The following is a 27,472-nucleotide window of genomic DNA, read 5'->3' as shown; positions in this document are numbered from 1 at the left end:
AACACGCATTAATGTGGCAGGGCCTTTGTGCCATCAGAACTGGCCTGGAGACTTCCACCTCAGGTGCATTGTGAAGCAGCCTGAAGGTTTGGTTCACAGCACACAGCCCATCCTGTCCCCTAGGGCCACTGGCTATCTCCAAGGAGGACTGCAAAAGCACATGATGAATGGGCTGCTGCAATGGCACCATGTGCCTTGAAAATGTATTTGCTATGTGGTGCCTGCAGAGAGCTTCTGTCTGCTTCTTGCAGAATCCACCCCGCAGCCCTCCCCTTCTCCACCAGAACACAGCCACAACAGCCTCTCTGTACTCAAGGAGAGAGGATATAGAGACGGACGTGCTGTGGTTTTACCTGTGAGACCATGGAGAGGAATGATCTGCAAGATTCCAGGGACCCTGCCTTCAGCCAGGTGGAGGTTCAAGTGGTTTTACTGGATTGTGTGGATCCAATGGCCTGGCACCTCACATCCATGAGGCCAAGGCTATAGTGGATACCAGTGCAGGATACTAATGCCATTGAACCATGAAGGGGCAGAACCCAGATGTGTATCTGGGTGTGGCAGGGGGATCTCCACACTTGATTCCACTGGAGGCAAAAGAGAGTCTAATTCGGAATGACTGGGAAAAACACCCCATTGTTATCAAAAGCCCATCAAAACAATCATCAAGTGGATCAGGCTGCTAGGATTGAAGTTGCTCAGGTAGATCCAGACTGGCAACACAAGAGTGAATTATTTATAGCTCACTGGGCCTAGGACATCCCAGGTCATCTAAGAAGAGCTGCAACATATGGATGGGCTCACAAACGAGGGGTGGATTTAACCATGGATGTTATCTCACAGATCATCCATGAACATGAAACATGTGCCTCAAATCAAGCAAGCCAAGCAGTTAAAGCCTCTGTGGTATGGAAATATAAATATGGTGAGGCCTGGCAGATTGATAATATCACACTCCCACAAACCCACCACAGCAAGTGCTGTGTGTTTACAGTGGTGGAAGCAACCACTGGATGGCTGGAAACACATCCTGTGTCCCATGCCACTGCCAGTAACAAGATCCTGGGCCTTGAAAACGAAGTCTGGTGGCAACACGGCACCCCAGAAAGAATTGAGTCAGACAACAACTCAGTTCATAGACATCTGGGCCAAAGTGAGTGGCAGTCAAGGACTTTTCAGCCTCACATGCTGTACAGTGGGAGTTGTGCAGTTCAGTGAGACACTGCATCGTGTACCACCAGACAGGGTTGAGTATTGTTTCTCCCTCCCTGTGCTGCCCTTATCCCAACACACAAGGTTTGCCTTTGTCCATCCTTTTTTTTTTCTTTCCCCTCTGCCCTCATTTTTTCCCTTTTTAGGGGCAACTGAGCAACTGCATGGCACTCAGCTGCTGGCTGGGGCAAAACCAGTACACAAGTACTGCCTGAGCAAAGCTGGGCTAACTCTTCCTTTCAAAGGAAAGGGAAGACATGGGAAACAGACCCACAGTGGAACTTGGATATTCCCCCTAAAGCATCACAGCTCAGCACTGACCTGCAACTGCTTATACACACTGACTTATGCACATGGGTGAATGGGTTAAGGGCCATCAAGCACTAAAAACACTTTTACTTTGCTGTAATGAGTATAGCTCTAACAGAATTTAGTAATTGCCCGCTTCAAAATTAATCAATAGCTGCAATAACTACATCTGGACACTTTAATAGCAGCACTAATGCCACAGCTGTGGTGGATAAACATGTATTTTCTTCTACTAAAGCTGGGATATCAGCAACACAGAAACACAAACACGCATCACACACAGGGAGTTGCTTGGTTTTGTTGGGTTTTTTTCTTGTTCCTGTGGTATCACCAACCATACAGCAACATGGTAGATTTGGCCATACAAACCAATCTCAGTTACAGAGAAACTGTGAGGTATTCAACAGTCTATTCAGACAAGCTCAACACACTCCTTGCCTGTCAGTTACCAAGGCCAGGATTACTTTATCCCCTTAGGCACAACTGTAATTCAAGGAGAAAAACTGCATAATACATCATTACCTTCCTACAACAGACATGAAGGACTCATGTTTGGTCATTACATTTTCCCTTCTGCAAGTCATGAAAATATCTTTCAAAAAGGTATCCCAAGCACTCTGCTGTGCAGCGTATGTTACGTACGGCAGAGTACAAACTTACATTAACACAGTAGGAGTTTTAATTACATCAACAGTCAAATTGGTTGCAGGTACACTTCAGTATCTTCTTTCAGAAGGGCCCAGCTTCCAAACAGCAATTTTTTTTGGAAGGTTCTGAATTCTAATACAGCTTTCAAATGCCAACAACTTATCAAATATGTACTCAGGAAACACTGTACAGCTGCAAAGTAAATTGAAATGTGTAAAAAATAAAAATAACTTAAGAGTGACACTGCTTATCTACAGTCTCTTTCAAACTCCTTTTAGTCATCATTTATTACTCTCTTTTTATCCATATGGATTATTTCAAGGCTCATGAGAGGCAGGGAACAGCCTGTCATTCCATTCCTGCCAAGTTAAGAGGAAGCTGAGGCTCTGTCTCAACGCTGACAGGCTGCGTTTAGACGTCACCTCCTAGCCCACTATGAGCTACAGCAGTACTTTTGCACAGACCAGACTCTCTTTAGCAAAGGCCTTTGTAGCCTATTAACCTCGAACCAAGTCAACAGATCACATTTTGTTGTACTCAGTCACTATCATATTCTTCTATTTTTAATTCATCTTCCTCCATGATGGCTTGAGCTGCAACGGGCTGAGGCTGACTGCAAGGTAGTTCACTTCCACTGCACTGGCTAGAAGAGAGAGGAAATCCATCCGATTCATTCTCATTTGTTCTGGTTTTCTCCATCTGTGCAGCCATCTCCACAGCATGCACGTCGGCATGATCCCCCTCAGAGACAGCAAACACATCTGGTATCCCAGGATCTTTGTCAGTGAGCGTTTCAAGCTTTAACCTGGAAAATCATCATTGCAACAGTTACTGCAAAAAGAAACCCCCCAAAAAACCCCCCAGCAACCAAACATCACCTGCTCTTTCACAGAGAGGCTGCAATGGAAAAGACTGCCCACATACCACATGGGCCACCCTTCCTTGAGGGTGCTTAAGGATTCACATTTTCTGGCAGGAACACCCTGCTGCATCAGTCACAGCTAATTCAAGGAATAAGCTTTTTTTGCTTACATCACTAGCTTAAGCATTGTGTTTCACAGCTTTATGCACATCCTCTAGGCATAGTTACTTGTGCCTACAACTCAAAGCTCTACAGCTTACGTGACAGCCTACAGAAAGCACAGGAGTTCCTCCCTCCCAGGGAGACTACTGTGCTAACATACATGCTGTGCAAACCACAGCACAGCAGAACACCAGATGATGTCTGTGCTCTGTCACCTTCCCAGCACCCATTCTCCCTGTAATTTTCCTTCTTATAGGGGCAGTGGTTTTGCTTGAACTGAAAACAATTAACTCTGCAAACAACCACCGTGGTACACGAGATCCTTTCCAAGCAAAGCCAAAATCCTTCAGGACAGGAAGCAATTTAACTTGGAACAGGCAAATAAATAATTAAGGAGAGGGGAAAAAAAAAGGAATTCTTTTTTATTTTATGATTTCTTTTACTATTTGGACTTCTCAGTGTTTTTAGCATCTCTATATCAGCATGTAACAATATTCCTTTGTTGTTTTTTCCACTTTACATGGGAATAGTTACTGGCAAAAACACCAATTCCAGCTGATCAAATACGATACACTCTCCTCAAGGACAGTTTTCTTACTACAATACCGTCCCCACTTCATTAATAAATCTAACAGAAAATAAAATAGCCTTACTTCTATTGAAATAAGAAGGTTTTAAGGACTCCTTAAAAACACAAGTTATTGTCAATCAGGATTCCTGAAAGAAGCAAATACTTATTAAAATACCTATTTTTCTTTATACTGCCTCAGAGAAAGGAGAAAGTTAACCTCAGGCAAAAGTCTAAATGATACACACTTATTAGTGCAGACAAAATCTTTATCAGTATTTAAAGGTATCCTGCAGATCTAACTAACGGCATAAAGAAACCTACAACTCATTTATAAAGTTACAAACACTTTGGATTAAACTAGGAAGATTGCAGAGAAATACACAGGGAGACTCCTTTCTTCATGACTAACAACTAAGATGGCATTTAATACAGCTGTTGGGGAACACAGCTTTTATATTACAGGCCAGCATTTCATAGACTCAGAGAGCAACACCGCAGTGATAAATACAAGGTGCTATGTCAGATGACCTAACACACTGTCTCTAGGTTAAGAAAGGAAAGAATGTCTGTCTAACTATGATCTTGATCCTTTACAAGAAAAAGACGCAATTAAAACTCTGTTTCAGAGATATCAAGGTTACAGACACGTTACTGAGGCTCTAGAGTTTGAACGATGCCTGGGATTCAGAAAGCTCACTAGACTCACAGCATCACATGTCATGCTGTGTCACCACATAAGCCCTACACAATCTGTGCACTACAATCTCACAGTTGAAATAAGATTTTTTTTTTCCAGTGTTTAACACAGAGGCACTTCGGTGGCTATAGTTTCATTTTAGAAAAATGTATTCTAAACACAGTTTGCCTCTCAAGCGGTCCAACAGGCAAAAATTCCACAAAAGAAAAAGCAGTGCTGCTACCTCATTTCAGAGAAAACACCTGTTAGAGTATTTTTAGTGTTCCATTGATATACAGCTGTTTCTAAGGAAATACTTTCTTAGAACATTCTGTGTTCATGCATGTGTTAAGAGTTATATCATAAACTGTCTTATGTCCAGATAAACGACAGGTGAAGCACACTCTACTCTGAATCAGCTCAGTCTTACTCTCATGCTTTTGTTGTAAAAAAACCCCACAAACTTTGTTCACCCTGTGCACTGGAAAAAATTAAATAATGTCTAGGACAGAGCCAGTATTTGGTACAATGGAGAAGAATTGCTTAACAAGGATTAAAAGCAATCCTATTGGAAAGATGTTACTTACCAACATTGTAATGAAAATTAGACTAGAACTGGAAAAAGTTTTAACAGGCAAAATACAAAAATCATCATGCTGCAAGTGATGGAGAATGCCACACCATAGATACATATGGGAGCCTGGCCAGCTGATCAAGGCCACAGGTACTTGCGCTTGCAAAAACAGCCTTAAGAATTCACTGACAAGGGGCTGAAAAACTTGGGAGTGAGACCCTGTAACAAGATCTCATGGCACTTCGAAATTACATTGTGGTGATAAAGACCTGATAGGGTACAGATGGCCTTCCACCCTCCTATTCTGGCCCCTAGCTATGGAACTCTCAGACGTATATAAGAAGCCACTAGCCTGAACAAAGGGTGCTGATTGCTTTTCACCTTATCAGTGTGCAGCCTGTTCCCAGCGCCTCGGGGCCCTGGTAATCTTCCAAACCTTGGGTTTTGGACACGGCAGCTCACAACAGATACATATTGAAGATACTTGTCTATGAAAGGGTTCTTTTCCTTAATATAATAAGAAAGAAAGAAAGGAAGTCTCACTTTCTTTAAGAAAAAGACAGAAGTCAAGTTTACCTCCCAAAATGTCGTTTCAGAGGTAGCCTCCCAACGTCTTGGATAAAAGCAATTTGAGCTATGGACAAAGAATCACCAGTATCATATTGGGTAGATCATAATGCACATACAATTTGCTTTTCAGTATATTTACTAATTCATAAGTTTAGTCAAGCATTACCTGTACAGATCTGCAATACTTTGGATAACCAAGCACTGCATGCATGTGTTGGTTTTTTTTTTCCCAAGCTCTTTAATCACATTACCATAACATATTTACAGGTTGCCTACACATAAGAAACCACCCCCAACGTTCCTCAACTGAGTATTTATGATGCAGTTATTATTCCAGGCTGGAAAGTTAGTTCATCCTGATGGCAAGGCAAAGACATAACACCTTTTATGACAAGTAATTAGCATAGCATAAGCAACCCAGCTGTCCAAAGAGTAATTTTTGGATGATGCACCATACAAAGTTAATTTCTCTGCATGAACTGTCTCTCTACCATTAAATTACCTCAGGTTACACTATTTTGTAAAAAAAAAAATGCACTGCAGACTTGGATTTTATTTACCTGAGAAATTATGTTTACAGAGTTTTAAGTCTACTGATGTCTCTTGAAAGGAGTCAGTAAGCAACAAAGATCAAGTTAATAAAGCCTACTATGTTTCCAAAAGTCTTTTCACCAAATCTTCTAGTAAAGTATTTTTTAAAAGGCCTTATGCTTAAGAGAATAATGGAATTATTAATAGCCTGATAAATAATTAATTAATAGGAAATGGGGGAAGGGTTATGAGATAATGCTTAATTCTTGCAATGGAGAAGAATTACTAATACAGTTCTGCAGAGACCTGTGCTAGGGCCTGGGCTAAGCAGTACATTCTTAAACATAACTCTATGAAAAAAGGGGATGAAGAAGGAGATAAGCAAGTTTGTTGATGCGACCCAGCCAGACAAGCAAATATGTGGGCTGATAGAAAAAAATGTGCAAGGACTTTAAGAGTGAGAGAGGAACATGAGGAAACTCAGAAGTACAGAGATAGCAGAATTCCATGCAGTAAAAAAAGGGAAGAATGATTTCAAATACTCCAACACAAGGACCCCATCTTATGCATTTATAAAGCACCATGTATGCCTCACTTCTGCCAAGAGAGATACATAACTGAAGGAATTAAAATAAGTAAGTTTTAAAGACATTCTTGACGTTGTTTCAAACCTAACAGGACAGTTTAATTTTGGCTGTGTTACCAGAAACACTACTGGGTATCAGCTATATGCATATACCATAAGTATTTTTAACTGAGGCAAAAGCGCAGGCAGCACTGACATTCTGGGTTACAAAATTCTTCAGTATGCTTTAGTTATCAAGAAAAATAACCCAAACCAAACAACCAAGAGTCCAAAATGCAAGAGTTAGACCCATCTCACCTTGGTTTCTCATTGGATTTGCTAACATAGCAAGGTAAGGCAGTAGCTCTGTCTGCAGACATTCGGGTGGTAAACAGAAGCTTGAAAAGAGAGATTTTGCAGCAAGGCAGTTTTCTTGATACTGTAAGAGTTGGAAAAAGAGTGGGAAAATCATTATCAGTGTTGATATTCTATACCGTAAAAGACAGACTTTCTTCTTCCCTGCTGCATGATTACACACCAGCTACTGAAGATGAGACCACAAAAAATATAAGCGGTTAGAGGTAACTTAAAAAAGGTAAATTCCTTCGGTTTTGCTATTTGCTGGGCATAAACATTTCCAGAAAATATTTCTCTCTTGATTATGGAATTCCCCACCCATCCAGGCCAGTATTTTCTGGCAGATTACACTAAGATATTAGTTCCAAAGTAAATAATTGCCACGGCCTTTAGTATCTCATGAACAAGGTAATATCTCATGAACACAAAATGTAACAGCAGTCATCTGTTAAATTTACACAACAGTTAATTGTGATTTAAACTATATAAAAATTTAAACTTTTAGGAATCCATCATAGTATTTCAACACTAATTGTGTGTCCCCATTAAGACTCTCCCAGCAGTATGCCAACTTGGATACATGAATCACATTTGCCAGACGCTTTAATTTTTCCATTCAAGGAATAACGAACAGAATTCCTCAAGGTACTTAAAAGTATCTTATATCAAAATAGGGTATTTGACAAATTTAGCTCTGTGTGCAAATCTCCTTTATGCCACTTAATTGTCATACCTTTCAAAGACCAAATAAATAAATGAACAAAAAAAATTATCCATCATTTACCTTTTTATTGATAAAGAACCACTGTGGTTTATGTAAAGGCTTGAACCCCATTCCTCCTTGTTGGTGGGCAAAGGCTCTGGATGTATTTGAATGTATCACCCCTCGGGTAGCCACGGATGCACTGTACTTCTCCATCACAAGCTGTGTCTAAAAGAAATGGGGCATTATGTGAACTCAAGCTCTCTGTACAGCATGTCTCATTTGAACCAAAACACACTCAGGAACTGCAGTGAACATGTTGGGATTACTGTGAAGCTTCTACTCAAAGGCAGTGAAAGAAAACGCTACTTCAAAGTAACCAATCCAACAATCTCCAACACATGTTCTAGTTAAAATCCCTTTGTAGAACAATTTACAAACATTATACCCCACTATGATAAAATACTGAGGGAAGCTGGACAAAAGGTTGGACTTGCATGTTTTCTATAGCTGTTGTTCATTACCATTAACCATTCAGTCACCTATACTGTAAGTGATACAGCTTAATTCTTAAATGACTTCTAAGAAAGTTGCTACCATTCATAAAGCACTTAGGTGGAAAATTTAGAAGCTCAATGTCTAGAATATATACAAAAAAAGGCATTTGTGTATAAAACAATGACACTTACACTCCAGTTACTACAAAGGACGTCTGCGCTGCTCAAATATTCACTGGCTTTCACTACATCATCTATATCAGAGAAGAAGTCTACATAGTTCTGGTGAAGGTATAAATTAAACATGCTTCCAGATATATGTGATTTTTCCACAATAACCTATTAAGAAAAAACAAACACAAACAGTCATGCTTTCACACAGGGAAAAGGATCCTATAAAAGCTATGATGCATTTAGGTGATTAGGGAGCTGGTACATGTGATCTATGAAGGGATGCTTATATACAAAAGGGGGGCTGGTTTGCTTCCAGAGGGGGTTAACAGTGGGGATGGAGAGGGAGAAGCCATCACTGTCATCAACTCAACTCTCTTAATGAGAGGTAACAGAAGGATGAACTCAGACTCCCATTGGCAATGCACAGGGAAGGATGAGCAGCAACAACCACAGGCTGCAGAGAGGGAAAGTCTACCTTCCACCAGTCGGTCAGCAAGGTGAGAGAATGTCTCTCCCTGGAGACACTCCAAAACTCAACTGATAAAGAACCTGGGAATGTAATCTGCCTTTGAAGTTAGCATCCAGAGGTCCCTTCCAGATTAATCATGAGGCAGACTGAATACACCTATATTAAGCTCAGTGGTAAAACCAATGTGCTTAAGAATTGGCATCAATCACTTTTTGTTCGCTCTGGCTTGCTGTTTGGTTAGGTTTTTTCCCTCCAAACCACACTGAAATCAAGTAGATCCTGTAGATGTACCTCAGGCTGAATAAGCAAGGTATCTCGACGGTGTTCTGACAAGTGAGCAGGCAGCAGATAAGGACATTCTGATTCTGACACTGGTTCTCCTACAAAGGATTTAAAAATCTTTAGTCTTTTACCATCAGAAATGTTGTTACATTTCTACATATAATCAAAAAAGACAGAAGACACATTTCAGATTAAATATTCAGAATCAGAATAAAAAGTAGCAGGAACAGAGATTTGTAACTGTGGGAATAGTCGTCTTCTCATATACTGAGCACCTTTTTCAGCAACTCTCAACTCTACCAGCAGCTAGATTATGCCATTTTTCAGTTGCCCAAAAGATCCTGATGCAGGCATAAAGTACAATTATCCAGTCAATATTGCATAGTCAACAACATGTAATTTATTACATTACACTTCATAAAACAAATTTAATCTACTTTATTTCATATTCCCTCATCTCACTATTTTTCCTCAGTTGATTGTGGAACTGATACTGTGAATTCCTTCCAAAATGATTTAGCTGAATGAAACAGTATCAGTTTAGTAAATACCAAATGCTTATGAATTATAGTTTTTTTAAATGTTACAAAGATAGTACTGTAGCCACACACAGGGAGCAGATTGTGTATAAAAAGTAGAACTTTCAGTTGTAGTAAGGTAGAAAGTGTTTTGGAGAAGAGGAAAGGGAAACAAGGTTATGACAGAGAAGCGGAGGAGTTATAGACCAGATGAAGTGCATCTACACCAATGCACGCAGCATGGGCAATAAACAGGAGCAATTAGAAGCCCTTGTTACTAAGGGAGACTGTGATGTAATTGCCATCACTGAAACATGGTGGGACAATTCACATGACAGGCATGCTGCAATTGCTGGTTATAAACTATACAGGTGTGACAGGCTGAATAGGAGAGGAGGTGGGGTAGCCCTGTATCTCACAGAATGTTTTGACTGCCTGGAGCTGGAGTATGATGATGAAAGGGTTGAGTGCCTCTGGGTAAAGTTCAAAGGAAAACGAAAACAAGGAGATACAGAATCATAGGGGTTGGAAGGAACCTCGAGAGATCATCGGGTCCAACCCCCCTGCCAAAAAAAATATAAAAGCAGAGTGATGGGAGTCTACAATAGACCACCTGATCAGGAGGTGGAAGCTGATGAGTTGATTTTTAAACAACTGGGAGAAGTCTCACGATCACTAGCCCTCATCCTTATTGGGGACTTCAGTTTACCAGATGTCTCCTGGAGGTACAATACAGCAGGGAGGAAGCAGTCTAGCAGATTCCTGGAGTGTTTGGAAGACAACTTCCTGACCCAGATGGTGAATGAACCCACCAGGGAAGGTGCCCTGCTGGACTTGTTGTTTGTTAACAGAGAAGGCCTAGTGGGGGATGTGAAGGTTGGAGGATGCCTGGGGCATAGTGATCATGAGCTGATTGAATTCTTAGTACTGGGAGAAGTAAGAAAGGGAAGCACCAGAACAAGCACCTTAGACTTCCATAGGGCTGACTTTGGTCTGTTCAGGAAGCTGCTCAATAAGATTCCTTGGGAGGCAGCCCTTGAGGGCAGAGGAGCCCAAGAGGGTTGGCTGCTCCTCAAGAAGGAAATCTTGGCAGCACAAGAACAGGCTGTCCCAGTCTGTCAGAAGAGGAGTTGGCAAGGAAGGAAGCCAGCTTGGCTGAGTAGGGAGATCCAGGAAGATCTTCGGGAAAAGAGGGAAAAAGATGAGCTTTGGAAGAAGGGACAAGTGTCTTGGGCCGACTATGGGAATTCAGTGAGATCATGTAGGGAGAAAGTCAGAAGGGCTAAAGCTGAACTGGAACTCAGACTGGCCAGTTCTGTAAAAGATACTAAAAAGTCCTTCTACAGGTACATTAACAGTAAGAGGAAGGTCAAGGCGAATCTCCAGCCCTTATTGGATGCTGAGGGAACATTAATGACAAGGGATAAGGACAAGGCTGAGGTCCCTAACTCCTTCTTTACCTCAGTCTACAGTAGTAAAGGTGGTTATTCCCTGAGTACTCATCCTCAGGATCTGGCTGACAGAGGGGAAGAATAGCATAATTCCCATGGGTAAGGAGGAAATGATTAACGACCTACTTGGCCAGTTAGACACTAACAAGTCAATGGGACCTGATGGAATTCACCCGAGGCAGCTGAGAGAGCTGATAGATGTGCTTGCCAACCCCCTTTCCATCATCTACCAGCAATCACAGAATCATAGAATGGTCTGGGTTGGAAGGGACCCCAAGGATCACAGAGCTCGAACCCCCCTGCCACAGGCAGGGACACTAACCTCCAGGCCTGGATCTACACAAGGCTGACCAGGGCCCCATCCAACCTGGCCTTGAACACCTCCAGGGATGGGGAATCCACTACCTCTCTGGGCAGCCTGTTCCAGCACCTCACCACTCTCTCTGTAAAAAAACTTCCCCCTAATATCTAATCTAAACCTTCCCTCCTTTAGCTTTAGTCCATTCCCCCTTGTCCTGCCATTATCTGCTCTTTTAAAAAGTCGAATCCCCTCCTGCCTATAAGCTCCCTTCAGGTACTGGAAGGCTGCAGTGAGGTCTCCCACAGCCTTCTCTTCTCCAGGCTGAACAAGCCCAGTTCCCTCAGCCTCTCTTTGTAGGGCAGCTGCTCCAGCCCTCTAATCATCCTTGTGGCTTCCTCTGAACCCTCTCCAACAGTTCCACATCCTTCTTGTATTGGGGGCCCCAGATCTGGACACAGGACTCCAGATGGGGCCTCACGAGGGCAGAGTAGAGAGGGACAATCACCTCCCTGTCCCAATCCTGGCAGACTGGGGAAGTTCCACTCGACTGGAGGCTGGCAGAAGTGACACCCATATGTAAGAACAGCCGGAAGGAGGATCCAGGCTGAATATGAGCCAGCAGTGTGCCCAGGCAGCCAAGAAGGCCAATGGCATCCTGGCTTGTATGAAAACCAGTGTGGCCAGTAGGTCTAGGGAGGTAATTGTGCCCCTGTACTCGGCCTTGGTGAGGCCACAGCTTGAGTACTGTGTCCAGTTCTGGGCTCCCCACCAAAAGAAGGACATTGTGGTCCCTGAGCAAGTGCAGAGAAGGGCAACCAGGCTGGTGAAGGGGCTGGAGGGCAAATCCTATAAGGAGCAGCTGAGGGAGCTGTTTAGCTTGGAGAAGAGGAGGCCGAGGGGAGACCTTATCACCAGCTACAACTACCTGAAGGGAGGTTGTAGAGAGGTGGGCGATGGTCTCTTCAGCCAGGTGACAGGAGATAGGACAAGGGGAAATGGCACAAAGCTGTGCCAGGGCAGGTTCAGATTGGATATTAGAAAAAAATTTTTTACTGAAAGTGTTGTCAGGGGCTGGAACAGGCTGCCCAGGGAGGGGGTGGAATCACCATCCCTGTGTGTGTTTAAAAAAAGGGTAGATGAGGTACTTAGGGATATGGTTTAGCGTAGGATGGGAATGGTTGGACTCGATCTTCAAAGGTCTTTTCCAACCTTGTGATTCTGTGAGTTTTCAGACCACAAAGGAGAGGGAGCACATGCAGGAGGAAAAGATGGAAGGTACATAAATCAGGATGGCAGCAGCTACAAGACTGTAGCCTGTAGGAATGTAGACAAGTACAGAACATAACTGTACAACAATGTATAGTTCTGCACAACAGCAAGTTTTGCTTCTGTCTAAAGTTAACAGATGTGCCAGCTATCTATCCAGCTTTGTGTGCAGGACCTAATGCAACCACTTAGACAATTTTATTGCATATATGTAGTACATCTTAATGAAGTATTTATTTACCCAACAGATACAAACAGCTGCAACCTCAGTTACCACAAAAGTTCGGTTTCTGGTTTTATACTGTTATTATTGACCAAACCTGAGCATCAGAGGACACCCTAAGCCCAACTTTAGCAAATCCAACTATCAGCAGCTTATAGGCTTTACTCATTGAAAACAAGAGTAAGTCAAAGCTTACTTACTTTTGCAGTAAAGGATTTTCCCCAGAGCATGGAAAAGAAAGATAGAAGCATCTTTGCCACCTATAGCTTGTATTTCTTGGTCTTCTGAAGCATCAGGTTTACTTTTCTTTCTTACTTTAGATACTGCTGCTGCTTCACATTTCAGTGTGGAGCTCTTTTTCTTCCTTGACCAGAACTCTTTCTCCAACGAACAGTCTATCAATAAAGCAAAAGTACAGTGAAAAAAGCACACGAATCCAAGAGTTTTCTATTCTATTGCAACTGCTAACGTTCTAAACCAACAAACAAGGACAGGAAAGGTTTGTATAAATAGGAGTAATAACAGAAGACTCATTAACCTAAACTAGCATGTTTCATTATACTTCTGTCCCTTAAGCCACAGCTAAGGTGACAAGTACTTTTCTGAATAATAAATATCTGTCTTCAAAGTGACCTATTCTTGCTTATTCATTTTGATGCTTCCTCAATCTGTCTTTCTTACAAATTTCTTCTTTATAAACAAGCACAACTACATGTAAATTGTATTTCAGTTACATTCTGTTCACTTATGAATTTATTTTCTAATTATCTGTATAATACCTTCACTGAAACGTAAGCCAACAAAAAAGTCAATTTAGTCAAAACATTCTGGAAATTAGCAGGCTCTAAAAAGTATTGAGCTCCAAGGAACAATAATTTAAAAAAAAAAAAACAAAACAACCAAAACAACACACTTCTGGTCTAATTTAAAACTTCACATTTTTCACTAACAGTGTTAGTAGCAGGTGAATGTTTGGTGTCAAACTAAGAGAACTTATTAAGTAGTCATTTTTCTTTTCTCCAACCATTACCATAGATCCATTTTACCCATCAATACCATTAAAAATGAATGTATCACTTGTGTTTACACACATGTAAGTAAAGACATAAATTATACAAATACAAAACCTAATATTGCATTCTCAGGAGATGAACAAGGAGGTTTGGTGTCTCAAAAATGTACAAAATATCACTGTGTAAATGACAAAATGTCATTTCCCCAACAGAAATACCTGAAAAACTTATATATATACATTCAACATTGCCTTGAGTTTGCATGGCAAGGGTGGATAGACGGAGGAGAAAGACGCAGGGGTGGCTTGGGATGGGACTGATGTCATGGGATAGGACTGACCCCAACCCCTATTCCCCATTCCCCTCTGTCACTGGGGAGGAGAAGAGAAATGGAGAGTGAAGTTGGCCATGGAAAAAGGGAGGGGTGGGGGAGAGGGTTTCAGATTTGGTTCTATTTCCCATTATCCTACTCTCTATTGAGTAATAAATAAATTTTTCTAAGTTGAGTCTGCCTTGCCTGTGATAGTAACTGCTGAACGGTGTCTCCCTGTCCTTATCTTAACCCATGAGTCTTTTGCTCTATCTTCTCTCCCCCTTCACCCAGCTGAGGAAGGGAGTTACTTTGGTAGGTATCCAGCCTCCAGCCAGGGTCAACCCACCATAAAGGAGGCATCTCTTCTCAGATTGCTAGAGAAAATGCAAGAGGAGGCTGTTCAGTGTGGTATGACTTGACTACGTGACTCTGAGATGTCATGCACACAAGCTGTCAATCCATATGCCTTTGTTTTCTCCCAAGTTCTCTGTAACTTTCTTTCTTTTACATTTCCAAGGTTATTTAAAAAGAAATACAATACACAAAACTGATCATTTTTAGACTAGCTTTTCTAGGGTATGCTAATTAGTATCCAGCAGTGAGCTCTGCCATCCCTAACTTGTTAATTCAGTGGCATTACCATCAAAATGGTTTTACTGAAAGGATTCTTTTTTTTCTGAAACAGAACAATAAAAACTTAGTAAACCAGAAGACATAAGAATTTAGTTTCTGTCTTTGCAAGTGAAACCTTGAAGCACAACTCTTTCACATAATTTCACAAACATAACTAGGTTAATTTCAATACATTCTAAGACCCAAACTGCACACTACCTGTTACAACAAGTACTTGACACTACACTTAATTCTGTATTCCACGAGCACCTTTTCTACTTGCAAGGTGAATGGGAGGGAATACAAATAAAAGCAACAAGGTAATCACAAGCTCTAAAATGTACAGCCAAAGACAACTGTGGCATTCATTTCCTTCTAGCTTGAACACAAATAACATAAATGCTGTCACCATATAACAGTTCTTAGAAAGAACTACATGTGCCAAAGCACTACTTTTTAAAACAATGGATTCTAGAACTCATATCCATTGGTTTCTTAACAATTGCTGACATCCAACACTTATTAAAGACATGACAGCAAGTCTCCTGTTTTCCTTCCATGTGGGAACATTTAAAATAATTCCAAATTAAGTCTGATTTAAGCATCGTCCAAGCAAATATTCTGGGCTACTAAAAACTACTGAACGTCAAAGTTATTCTGTAATACACTCAATAACTTCACAGTAGGTAAAGTTATTTACCAACAGCTGCAGGAATGCCAAGGCAAAAATCAATCACTACAGAAATGCTGTATACAAAAATCAATGGACCACTTCAGAAATGCCTTAAAGGCAGAGATAAGGATATTGAGAAGAATGAAGAACCAAGCAATGAAAAGGTCCTTTCAAATGAAGGCTGCATCATACAAGTTGTGATCAGTAAACACACAGCAGTTACTCAGTTTGAAGACTACATGTAAGTCATTAAACATTTTCAGTTTAAAAAAACCACCACAAACAAACCCACAAACTCTGTGTCTTTTATTCCTCATACAGAGCAGCTCATCAAAAACCTTTTGCACAGCTGGCCTAGCTGTGCTGCCACAGTGAACACATTTAGACCAGAAATGGTCACAGTATCATTCACTTCACAAAATCACAGGTATTTACCTTTCATAGAAGAAAACTGAAGACTGTTTATTGCACTTCTTATATCACCTGAACAACCTCTGCAGAGCAAGTCCAGAGTAGTTCTGTCAAGGGTATAATTTCTTTCTCTGTTCTACAAGGAAAAGCAACAGTCAAAATAGTAAGAAAAAGCAGGAAAAGGAGTATTTTAATATTACTATGGCTGTGAGGACCCACCTCTGATATAAAACATAAAGAGACTACATGACCATGTGCTCCAAACATATAATACTGCTAACTTTAAAACATTTAATCTATTTAAGCCCATTACCACCTTTTTATAGCAATAGTAAGGAGAATAATGCTCACAATTCTTTGCAAACTGTTGCTCAGGATTAGACTTGCTTGTAACCAAAATGGAGTAATACAGGATTAAGCTTGTGACTTCTTCTGGCCTTGCTGAATGAGAGTTACTTCTATTCCTATTTATGTTTCATATACACAGTTTGTGTAATAAGCAGAAGGATTTTCAGAAGTAGCTTTGAAGATTTAAAACAAGGATCAAGTGAAACTGGTCTTAAAAACAAGAAAGCATTCCAGTTTGTTCCTTGTTTTCTGTTGGGGAGGATGGGTGGGGGGGGTTTGATGGTTGTAGGGGTCTCCTATCAAAAATCAAACAACTACAGTAATAAATATATATAATATATTTCAGATTATAAAAGTCTGAAATCTTTTGATCCTAAGCACTGCACAGAAGTTACCAGTTTCAACAACTTACCATACCAGCTTCTGTTGCAGCTATTCGATTAAGAACTTTCATCATATTTGTTGGTGCAACAGGCTTGAAACTGTTGAATTTCATTTAAAAAAAATAATCAATTAGTTTCTGGCTTCTTATTCATTTCCATCAAGTTTTAATGAGATAAAAGGATCTTACCTAATATTAGATATACACAACTCCTCTACAATGTCCGTTGGGAATAACAACCTCTGGTTGCTGTCTCCACTGAAGTTATCTGAGATGATAAATATAAGGGGACATCTGCTTGTACGAACATATCTCCTAAATTGAAAAACAAGCAAGCACAACAGGAATCAAGCTCCAGCTTACTGCAAGTGGCTACAGTTAACACTTAAAAATCTTACTTGCCACTGACCTGAGAATTTCATGCAGACTGCTGGGGTCTCGACAGAATTGGTTAGGTATGTCCTATTCAAAGCAAATGAAACAGCTGTCATTACATTCAGATGTAAATACTCTCTCCCACAGTCTGTTAGGGCACACTACATTGCTCCACATTTTTTTTTCTTCCTAGTTAGCTTGCTTTAATTTAAAACTCGAATGCAGTTAACACTGAAGATAAACAGGAACAAAAGAAAACCCCAACAAAAATAAACCAGCATTTCTGTAATACGGAAAAACAAAAGGAACAACTAAAAAGAAACATTTTTCTTTCTGTTTTTGTCTCCTAAGAGACAGCCTTAGGTGATTACAGAGACTACTATTATGCAGAAGGTAAACACTGGAGGGAGCAGTTTCACTGCGGAAGAGGGCAGGACACACTACTTGAGATACAACAGCACCTGCACAAGGATGTGGCTTCCTGAAGAGAAGTCATGGAAAACCACACTTCCTAAGCTGTACTGTGCACCATGTTACTCTGCTAGAAATTTTCTCTCATCTATTCTTTTTCTTGAAAGTTTTCAGGTAACTTGACTATGGTAAAATTCCTCTCTCAGAAAAAAATTAAAAGCTCAGAAATAAAATGCTACTGAAACAGGCTAATGATCAAGTAAAAATAAAGTCTTCTCCTGTACCTCCCATTACGGCTTAAAACCCCTAACAGGCCACATCTCTGCCCCTAAATAACACCCTCCTGCCCACATATCATGAGGGAATGCTACATTTCAAATGTTTTTTGATTGTATTAATTCTCATGAAATTCTGACGCTCTTCTGCATCTTTAAGCAACAAGAATAGTGTGTGGGAGTTCCCTCCCCTTGTTCACACACACAGGCACTTCGAGGAAGTTAGATAGAAACATGGGTGTGACTTTCCAATATTGTTCTTATCTACATTTTGATATCCCATTACTTATTTCTGTGCACAAACTAGTCTTAAATTTCTGCCTGTGACCTTATATAGTTTAATTACCGGTAGAATTTGTTTCTAGCCTGCTGTAGAGACTCCAAAAGTAATACAGATCAGCAAAGCAGCCCAACTTCTGGAACACGGATCCCTTAACTGAAGCCAGTTAGCATGTCAATATTATAATAAAAGGTACTGTGCTCAAAACAAGATTTCACAAGTTTTCACTTACTTCAACAAGAATAAGCTTTTTATCATTTTTTGAGGACTCCCCAAGCATCTGTAGTGTGTTATACTTATTTGCTCTTAATAGAAAATCTTGAAAGAGAGCTGTTTGGGCCTGACTCGGAAACATATGAAAATTTGAGTCTGAAAAAGAAAACTAATTAAAAAATACATATTCTATATCATACCAAGTAAAATATAAATACCAACAAGAACTAATACCCACCCATGCTGTTTTCTGACTGCAGACATTGAAAAACAGCAGTCAAGCCCTTTGGCAGGACAAATACAAAGGAATTTTTAAGGTGTACAATTCAACTGATGACCCAGGAAAATACAGAATTGCCTGTTTTTATCAAATTATTGCCTGTTATCAAATGATAACCAGGTGATTACACTGATTTGCATTGGAAATTATTTTGGAGTAAACACTGTAAAAAAAAGAAACCAAAATCCTTTTTCAGATAAAAGGAAAAGAAAGATTCTTATTAAGGATTTGGCTTACATGGATGTGGATCTGACTTTACGTGTGACAGACACAAAAGAATTTTTTTAAAAAAAAGAAAGAATTAAAAAAAATCACAAATGCAACCAGAAGGGGAAGAAAAAATGAATCAAAATACTTACCACGGTGAAACATATTTCTTAGGTCTTCTTTTGTAAAATCTAAAGATATTGGATTGATCCATTCTTGCACCTGGATGCCAAGATCATTTGATAATACTTGTACAGTGGCAGTCTTTCCACAGCCAGAAGGACCAGTTAGAAGTAAAATGCAGCCACCCTGTCACAGGAAAAAAGAAAAAAAAATCCCAAACATGACAAATAAACCCAGAAATGTTGGCTGAGGTTGAATATTGGATTATTTTCTTCTATGGTTTTTCTGGTAATGCTTCTCTTTTCCCAGTAAAAAGCCTGAGTTAAATATTTTGTGCTACTAATTTACCTGTTAAGAATGCTGACAGAGCTACACCAGAACTCTAGCCTTGCTCTTGGATTTTAATGTATCTCTTAACTGCACACCATGTAAACTACCAACATACTGAACTGCAGAACCAGGTCTGAAAAACACTAGGTAAGTCTGGTAAATGACAATATCACGTATCAATGAAGAGGTTAAAAACATCCTAGTACATTCAAGTCAGTGCAACTGGGAAATTGATACTGAAAATTAATCTGTGGGAGAGTAAAATGCAGTTACAAGCACACACTGGAGAGGTATGTACTCAACAAATGCTAGAAAATAGTATTTCTGAGCAGAATCAGAACCCATCTCTTCACAGCCTAAGTCCTAAACACAGGAAATCTTTTTTGATATTGCAGTAGATATCTAAGTGCTATTTGTACATTAATGTTTTTCTCTGAAATTAAAATAAAACTAAATCCAGCTCGTTTGTGTGGTTTTGTACCTCCACCTGCAAGTTTTAGCAAGATTACCTGCTTTGGCTGCCTCTGAAGTATGTGTGTTTTCAACCAGGATTCAACTTCTTCAATTTTCTTCTTTTGCACTGCAAGATCATTCTAAGGCAAGATTAAATTATATGAGACATGTATATACACTTCTTGGTCACTAAGACTGTCACGAAGACGTTAGAGAACAAAACATATGCTAACTATGGCGTGTGTGTATACTCCAGTTACATAACTTTATGCTTTGCAGAAGTGAGTGCAACAGTTAAGCATAATAATTTCAGCTTGCTTCTTTAAACAGTTGTTGTGTGGGTTTTCTGGGGGGCTGATTAATTTATTACTGAAGTTGTTATTATTATTAAAGTAACAACATTACAGTATTGCATGGTTCATAGAATCACAGAATCATAGGGGTTGGAAGGGACCTCGAGAGATCATCGGGTCCAAGCCCCCTGCCAGAGCAGCTCCCCAGCTCATATTGCACAGACAGGCGGCCAGACGGGTCTTGAATATCTCCAGAGATGGAGACTCCATCACCTCCCTGGGCAGCCTGTCCCAGGGCTCTGTCACCCTCACTGGGAAAAAGTTCTTACACATGTTTGTGCGGAACTTCCTGTGCTCCAACTTGCAGCCATTGCCCCTTGTCCTGTCCCCACAGACCACTGAAAAGGGGCTGGACATTTCCCCTGCATTCCATACTGAAGGTACTTCTAAACATTAAGAAGGTCCCCCCTTAGTCTTCTTTTCTCCAGGCTGAACAGTCCCAGGTCACTCAGCCTTTCCTCACAGGTTGTCTCAGTATGTTTTAGAGCTATTGCTGGAGCTGGTATTTTTTTGGGCTCCACTGACACTAACACTACTTGGGTTTCAGCCTTGTAAGTGAATTTCCCTCCAGATATTATCTATTAGATATTTTAATACAATACAGGTTCTACACTAACTTACACCACCAGCACTCAAATCTAAGAGACAGTTAACATACATGTTGGTATCTTTGAAACACACTGTGAAAAACCCATTCCACAAGCAGATTGAGGGAAGACAGGTTCCCTACAGACTTGAGTCCTTTCTCTTTGAAGTGCTAAGGTATCACAGTACCCACCCCCCCACAAAGTCATACCTAAAATGCATCAAGCAAGAGATAGTGCAAACTGCAATTAGCCAATTACTTGGAACATGCTAACAGCCCTGCTAACCCCTATCCTGTAACGCACAAGATAACTTCTGTTATCTTTCCCAAAATGACTGCACTAACTCAGCTCTCTCTCAGTTCTTCAGCTGTGGATTTTCCTAGTACTCAGAAGCTGTCAGGTCTGCCTGAGATTCAGCAACAGCTTTAAAAGTTTAGGAGTGAATGGACAGGAAGCATCAACTCATCAGTAGCTTTATCTCCTCAGGAAGCCTGGGGGAAAAGGCATTTCCTACAGATACACAGCTCATTAAAATCTTAAGTGCAGACATTACATAAGTAAACTTACACCACACTGCCCTAATAAAACAGGATATACCTAGAACCTGGTCAACACAGAGTAGGAGCAGAAGCACAGCACACTGGACTACATCAGCACAAAGAACAGCTCTCACACCTGAGTTTTGGGTTTGTATCTATCTACCCACGGCTCGTCCTGAGACTGGCTCCAGGTCTGCCTGGACTTGTTACAAGGCAGATCCACCGAAGACAACTTGGCTCTTTTTCTAGGCAGAACTTTGGTTTTGCTCCTTTCTGGCACAGAAGATGAGTCCGCCGCCTTCTGCCGCCCTTTCTTTCCACAGTTGCCTTCTGAGGGCAGCACAGGAACAGCACTGGAAGAAATATCTGTGTTTCCAAAGAAGTCATCAAATGAAGGTGCCAACCAATCTGTGACCTGGTAGAATACAAATGGTTTGCTATTAGCACCCTCCTCCCCTTAACAGGGCACAACTGTCTCTAGAAAATCCCAGGGTTTTATCAAGTGTATGATCAAGAATATCTCACAGATGTAAAAAACCTCATCAGCCTCGAAAAGCATCCTACCAATTAGCAACAATCCTGGGAGCTTATGTTTTTGTAATGTGTCAATCAAAAGCTTGTTCAGCAATGAAAAAGTTAAGCCTTACATGGGATGGTATTTTGCAGTAGATGGGCATATCACAACAAGTTGGAAATTCTACACACATTCAAACTAAAGTACTAAAACTAAAACAGGGATAAGAATGAAAAAAACAGTGTAAGTTTATTTATACCATTTTTGGATTAAGGTCAGACACACAAAGATGTTGTGCCTGCATAGTTTTCAGTACATGGAATCTTTTTTAACATTTACAATGCTGCCATCTGTGTACAGAAGTTAGAAATAGGCAACAGGAAAAATAATTAGCAAAATAAAAATCAAGTATTGTTATTTGTTTGCTGTGAGAGGTGTCTTGGTGGGCTGAGCCTGAATAAGTCTGTCACATGTAGCACAAGTCTGACAGTGACAAGGAATGAAACTGCTGATAGCATCAGAATCTAATTTTGGATTTGTGAAATACCCTGCTAGGTCAGATGCATAAGACTTACACCCCAGGGACCCTTTTCAGCCTACCTATAGCCCTCATATAATTTCATAGTGGGCATACACTGTCTGCTGCTGACAAACACCTTTTAGCAGGGCAACTATAGCCGATTACATGCCAAAACACACTTCTATGAAAATGGGAGCAACAGAATAGGCAGAATGTCATCTCCAAAACGCCTGTAAGCACTTAAGTTTACATGTGTTTTAAGACAACTTAGCAGCCCATCACTCCAAGATATCATCCGGGTGGAAAAGACGCTACCAAACAGGGAAGGAGGCCTTGTCTCTGCAGCATTTGCTTCCCACGTTACTCCAACAAAAGCTGCTTTTATTTGGAGCTGCACGTTCACCTGGGGGCCGGGTAAGGCCGAGCGCTGCGCCGACAAGCAGGAAAACAGGCGCTTCACGCACCACAACCCCTCGCAACTGAAGGGGAACCAACGAGGGACCGAGGAATAAAAACACCGCTACGCGCATCGGCCGGACTCTCCCGGAAGCTGCTGAGAGCCTCCTCGGGGCGGTCGTTAGGCCGCGGCCCGCCCGGAGCCCCCGAGCCCCCCCCGCAGCCCGCCCCGCGGCCTACCCCCGCCGGCGCCGCATGCCTTCCCGAGGAGCTCCCGGACATCCTCAGCCCAGGAGGGGCCCATGCGCCGCTCTGCCCCACTGCGCCTGAAGGGAGGGCCCGGCTCCCGAGGCGGGCAGAGCCGAGACGGCGCCGGAGGCGACCGAAGGCGGCAGCGGAACACCGCGCCGCCCAGCTCCCGAGGGGCCCTTCTTCTGCAGCGTCTCTTAGTTGCCCTTCAGCGTGCCTGCCTGCTGGCCCGCCCGCGGGCACGGTTGATGACGCCATCGGCCTGCGACCGTAGCGCTGGAGGCCCTCGCGCACGTGTCTCCTAGGCGACCAGCGGAGGCCGTCCGGGAGCGGCAGCATGAGGCGGCCCAACATTTTGCTCACCGGTGCGGGGCGGCGATGGGGTCGGGCGGCGGTCGCGGCGGCCCCGGGACGGCTCGAAGCGGCCCCGTGGAGGCTGGGAGCGGTGGGGGTGCTATCAGGGAGCGTGGCGGGGCCCAGGCTGGGCCTGCCGGGGGGAGGCCCCAGCCCCGTTCCCTGCCCGGAGCGATGTGCGTTGTGAGGCTCCGCCAGAGCCGGTGCCGGGCTGGTCGGCATGAAAGTTACGGGCTTAGTCCATCGTAGGTGGTGTTTTGAAACGAAATAGCGTTTATTTTTGCATCACCCGGTAAAAGGCTTCCTGTTTAGCTCTTCAGAAGGCTGCTTGAATAGGGTTTCTATATTGTTCTCTCATGGCTTTAAGTGGGGTTTTCTTTTTAGGTACTCCAGGCGTTGGGAAAACCACCCTTGGAAAAGAACTTGCCTTGAGGTCCGGGATGACCTACATTAACGTGGGTGATATGGCAAAAGAAGGTAAGCTGTACTAATGGAAGTAGTCTGTCAGAGTACTTCAGATACTTTTTCTTTGGGTCACTATGTTCTTACCGTGCAGTTATTACATATTAAATGAAAATGCACTTAATTTGCTTTTCCAGAAATGTTTCTAGTGGCATATGTTCAAAAAGCATTTATGTAACAGTAACATACCTTGCGTGAAGCAAGAACAACAGCCTGACAGGGGTTTGAAAACAAAGCATATCTTGATATGGACACTGGGGCCTTTTTTGCATCCTTCTGAAATAATCATAACAACACCATTTTAATAACTGTGGTTACTTCACAAACCTCCACAAATTATTTTTGCTGCAGGGGAACTGTACGAAGGTTTTGATGAGGAATACGATTGCCCAATTTTGGATGAAGACCGGGTAGGTCCAGGTTCAAAACCTGCCATTCCTGTATTTTGACTTTCTGTAATTTTGGATAAACTTGCCCATCTTTTGCGTCTCTTGAAGGTAATTGATGAACTGGAAGACAGAATGAGTGAGGGTGGAGTTATTGTTGATTACCATGGCTGTGATTTTTTCCCTGAGCGGTGGTTTCATATCGTATTTGTACTTCGTACCGAAAATTCGTTTCTGTATGACAGACTTGAAAGCAGGTATGTCACTGGAATGAATAAGGAGTAAAGTGCTGTCCTGTGGTTTCATAGAATCATAGAATGGGCTGGGTTGGAAGGGACCCCGAGGATCATAGAGTTCTAACCCTCCAGCCTCCAGGCCTGGATCTGCACAAGGTTGCCCAGGGCCCCATCCAACCTGGCCTTGAACACCTCCAGGGATGGGGCATCCACCACCTCTCTGGGCAGCCTGTTCCAGCACCTCACCACCCTCTCTGTAAAAAACTTCCCCCAATAACTAATCTAAACCTTCCCTCCTTTAGCTTCAATCCATTCCCCCTTGTCCTGCCAGTGTCTACCCTTCTAAAAAGTTAATTCTCCTCCTGTTTGTATGCTCCCTTCAGGTAATGAAAGGCTTATTCATAGAATCATAAGACTGGCCTGGGTTGGAAGGGACCCCAAGGATCATGGAGTTCCAAGTCCCCCCCCCCACAGGCAGGGCCACCAACCGCCAGGCCTGGACCTACACAAGGTTGCCCAGGGCCCCATCCAACCTGGCCTTGAACACCTCCAGGGATGGGGCATCCACCACCTCTCCGGGCAGCCTGTTCCAGCACCTCACCACTCTCTCTGTTAAGAATTTCTCCCTAATATCTTCCTTTAGCTTTAATCCATCCCCCTTGTCCTGACAGTGTCTGCCCTTTTAAAATGTTGAATCCCCTCCTGTTTCTCTGCTCCCTTCAGGGACTGGAAGGCTGTAATGAGGTCCCCCCACAGCCTTCCCTTCTCCAGGCTGAACAAGCCCAGCTCCCCCAGCCTCTCTTCATAGGGGAGGTGCTCCAGCCCTCTCACCATCTTCATGGCCTCTTCATCAAAGACTTTTTTTTTTGTTTCATCAGAGGTTCAGATGGGATATTGTGAATGATTTCTTCACTGGCAGAGTGGTCAGGCACTGGAACAGGTTGCCCAGAGAGGTGGTGGAGTCACCATCCTAGGAGGGGTTAAAAAAACGTGCAGACGTGGCACTTTAACATGGTTCAGTTCACATGGTGGTATTGGACTGATGGTTGGACTTTATGATCTTTGAGGTCTTTTCCAACCTTAAAGATTCTATGGTGCTGTGATATTTCTATGGTGTAAATTGCTGATTCTCTGTAGAGTACTTTATAGTCCTCTGCGTATCTAAGGCTGTGTCTCAATATTCTTCTGTAGGGGCTACAAAGGGAAAAAGCTGCAAGACAACATTCAGTGTGAAATTTTTCAGACACTTTATGAGGAAGCTATGTTGTCATATAGGCAGGAAATCGTAAACCAGTTACCCAGCAACACTCCAGAAGACCTAGAGAAGAATTTGGATCAGATTATGCAATGGATTGAGCAGTGGATAAAGGACAACAATTGACATTTGGTGAAAAAGTAACTGCTAGATCTCTTCCTGGGAGGGTTTAATAAATTACATTCAGTTTCTGTATGATAAATGAAAATTAATTTTCTTGTGATTGGGTTTGGTAGGGGACTAGAAAAAAGTTCTGAATTTAAGCTTTGGAACAGCCTCTGAAGCATTCTCAGAGAGGCACACTGGAGAATTGACACGAGTGAAAATTGGCAGTGTATGAAATGATGAAAATTACACAGCTGCCCTTAGTAGCAGGAAATAAGTTCAATAAATAAGATTTTTTTTGGAGCCTACAATCAAAACCGAACCTACCTCTCCCACCCAAGAAAACAGAAATCCTGGTAACTGATGGCAGTCAATGAGCTTTGTGATTTCTAAAGGATCATTGTGACCTGAAAAGGAGTTAAATTTCTGCATTGTTAGACTAAAACTTGCTATAATCCACTCTGTTCTTGAATGTGTGGAGACTAAGGTAGTGTGAGGGTTGTATGATACAGTTTAAGGAGGGCATTTTTTAGAAAAAAAGAAATTACTTGGTAAAAGTTTGTATTATTTTAATTACTGTGCAGAACTGGGAATTACTTGTGATTTAAGGAAACTGGCTGTATCTGCACTGGTTTGAAAAAACACCAAGGGTTTTTTTTTCATGATTTTCTCTCTGTTCTAATCATGGGACATACGTACCACTGTTATCTAGGGAAAAAAACACTTTGGCAGGATAACAAACCTGCAGCAATACGAAACATCATTAGATTTAATATACTGACAGCCATCTGTTCCAAAGTCCTGGCAGAGCATGGCTGTGCAAAAGAGAAATAAATAACCTCTCCTTACTGAAAAGGCAGCTCATAAAGCATCAGGAAAGAAAACGTAGAAAGTGCTTGCTAATAAACTGTTACATACATGAGTTGGAAAGGTAAAGTTTTTCTTGCTAGGGGATTTATATTGTAAAGACTATTATGGTTACATATTTAATATATATTTTTGACTCCAAAGCTAGTATTGGCTTCTTCTGATACTTAAGAAAGGAATACTGCACCAGCAGTGGGACTCTTCTGTAAGCTGGAGTGGTGGATGTGTAGTTTTGCTTTGCAGAATCTGGACCAAAGGTGGAAACACACACCTACACGTGTTGCTCTTGAGCAGCCGCTTTCAGCAGCATTATTGCTTGAATGGGAAACCGGATAGGGGGGGCCGATCTCTGCCCTGGCAGTGTCTGGACAACCCCGATTCCTGGGAACGCTTGGAACGACTGCGATTTGTAGCATCGTGTCTCTGGAGGCTGGTGGGGATATTTGTAAGCGCTGCTGTAGCCGGTGTGGGGGCTGTAAGCAGGCTACAGACCTCTTATTAAAAATAAAAACCCAAAACCAAACAACAGGCTCCGCTCTCGCTCCGTCTCTGCGCTCCCAGCAGCCTGCCGGGGAGCTGTCTGCTCGTTTTCCGGCTGCGAGGCGGGGGACGTGGTGCTCCCGCGGGACCCGGCAGCGCTCCCGCCCCGGGGCGGGACCGGCAGCGCCGTGGCCGGGCGGGCAGGTGGGTCGGAGGCTGCGGGCGGGGGTCCGCGGGCGGGCAGGAGCAGGGGGGAGCGGGACGAGGGTGTGAGGGGGGGGGGGATGTCACCGAGGCGCTGCCACCCACGCCCGGCCACCGCCGCCCCCTTGCCGGCGGCAGACCCGTTCAGCGCTTTAATGTTTCGTCTTGCCATGTTTACCGTCAGCCCGAACCCGCGGTGGAGCCGGACACCCAGCAACAGCGCCGGATTTTTCACTTTAATGTCGTTTTGCTGCTTTAATTACCGAGTTTTTCTGGGGTTTTTTTTTTTTTTCTAGAAAAAATAACCTGTTCCTTTGGGGGAGGCACGGCTCACATTACCCCTGA

General features: G+C 42.4%; 2 protein-coding genes across 2 annotated transcripts; one reads left to right on the top strand and one right to left on the bottom strand.

Annotated features, from left to right (window-relative positions):
* Nucleotides 1-1,729: 1,729 nt before the first annotated feature.
* On the bottom strand, nt 1,730-18,881 carry RAD17 (RAD17 checkpoint clamp loader component). The gene is made up of 13 exons (XM_084278977.1): nt 18,867-18,881; nt 18,247-18,383; nt 17,083-17,135; nt 16,863-16,988; nt 16,704-16,773; nt 15,968-16,079; nt 13,122-13,316; nt 9,172-9,260; nt 8,430-8,576; nt 7,822-7,968; nt 6,999-7,119; nt 5,591-5,648; nt 1,730-2,974 (listed from the first exon to the last, which is right to left on the bottom strand). Exons 1-13 carry the CDS (start codon nt 18,877-18,879, stop codon nt 2,707-2,709), a joined length of 1,536 nt encoding a protein of 511 aa, XP_084135103.1. The 5' UTR covers nt 18,880-18,881; the 3' UTR covers nt 1,730-2,706.
* Nucleotides 18,882-23,521: 4,640 nt separating this feature from the next.
* On the top strand, nt 23,522-26,951 carry AK6 (adenylate kinase 6). Its single transcript, XM_084278786.1, has 4 exons — nt 23,522-23,609; nt 23,946-24,004; nt 24,092-24,237; nt 25,408-26,951. The coding sequence occupies exons 1-4, from the start codon at nt 23,573-23,575 to the stop codon at nt 25,595-25,597; spliced, it is 432 nt and encodes a 143-aa protein (XP_084134912.1). The 5' UTR covers nt 23,522-23,572; the 3' UTR covers nt 25,598-26,951.
* The last annotated feature ends 521 nt before the right edge of the window (nt 26,952-27,472 follow it).

The sequence above is a fragment of the Gallinula chloropus genome (assembly GCF_964237585.1).
Source record: "Gallinula chloropus genome assembly, chromosome: Z".
In the NCBI taxonomy this organism is placed as follows: domain Eukaryota; kingdom Metazoa; phylum Chordata; class Aves; order Gruiformes; family Rallidae; genus Gallinula; species Gallinula chloropus.
Note: the sequence above shows the minus strand (reverse complement) of the source record. Positions and strands in the feature narration are given on the sequence as shown.

Bases quoted from the DNA above. Each gene is read 5' to 3' on its own strand.
- RAD17 (XM_084278977.1), bottom strand. The intron at 16,989-17,082 runs GTCAGTGGCAAG...TTTTCAATTTAG, and splicing joins AGTCTGCATGAAATTCTCAG to GAGATATGTTCGTACAAGCA. The intron at 13,317-15,967 runs GTAAATACCTGT...CTTTATTGATAG, and splicing joins TCAGTTTTCTTCTATGAAAG to ACTGTTCGTTGGAGAAAGAG.
- AK6 (XM_084278786.1), top strand. From the start codon at position 23,573: ATGACCTACATTAACGTGGGTGATATGGCAAAAGAAG. The intron at 23,610-23,945 runs GTAAGCTGTACT...TTTTTGCTGCAG, and splicing joins GGGTGATATGGCAAAAGAAG to GGGAACTGTACGAAGGTTTT. The intron at 24,238-25,407 runs GTATGTCACTGG...ATTCTTCTGTAG, and splicing joins TATGACAGACTTGAAAGCAG to GGGCTACAAAGGGAAAAAGC.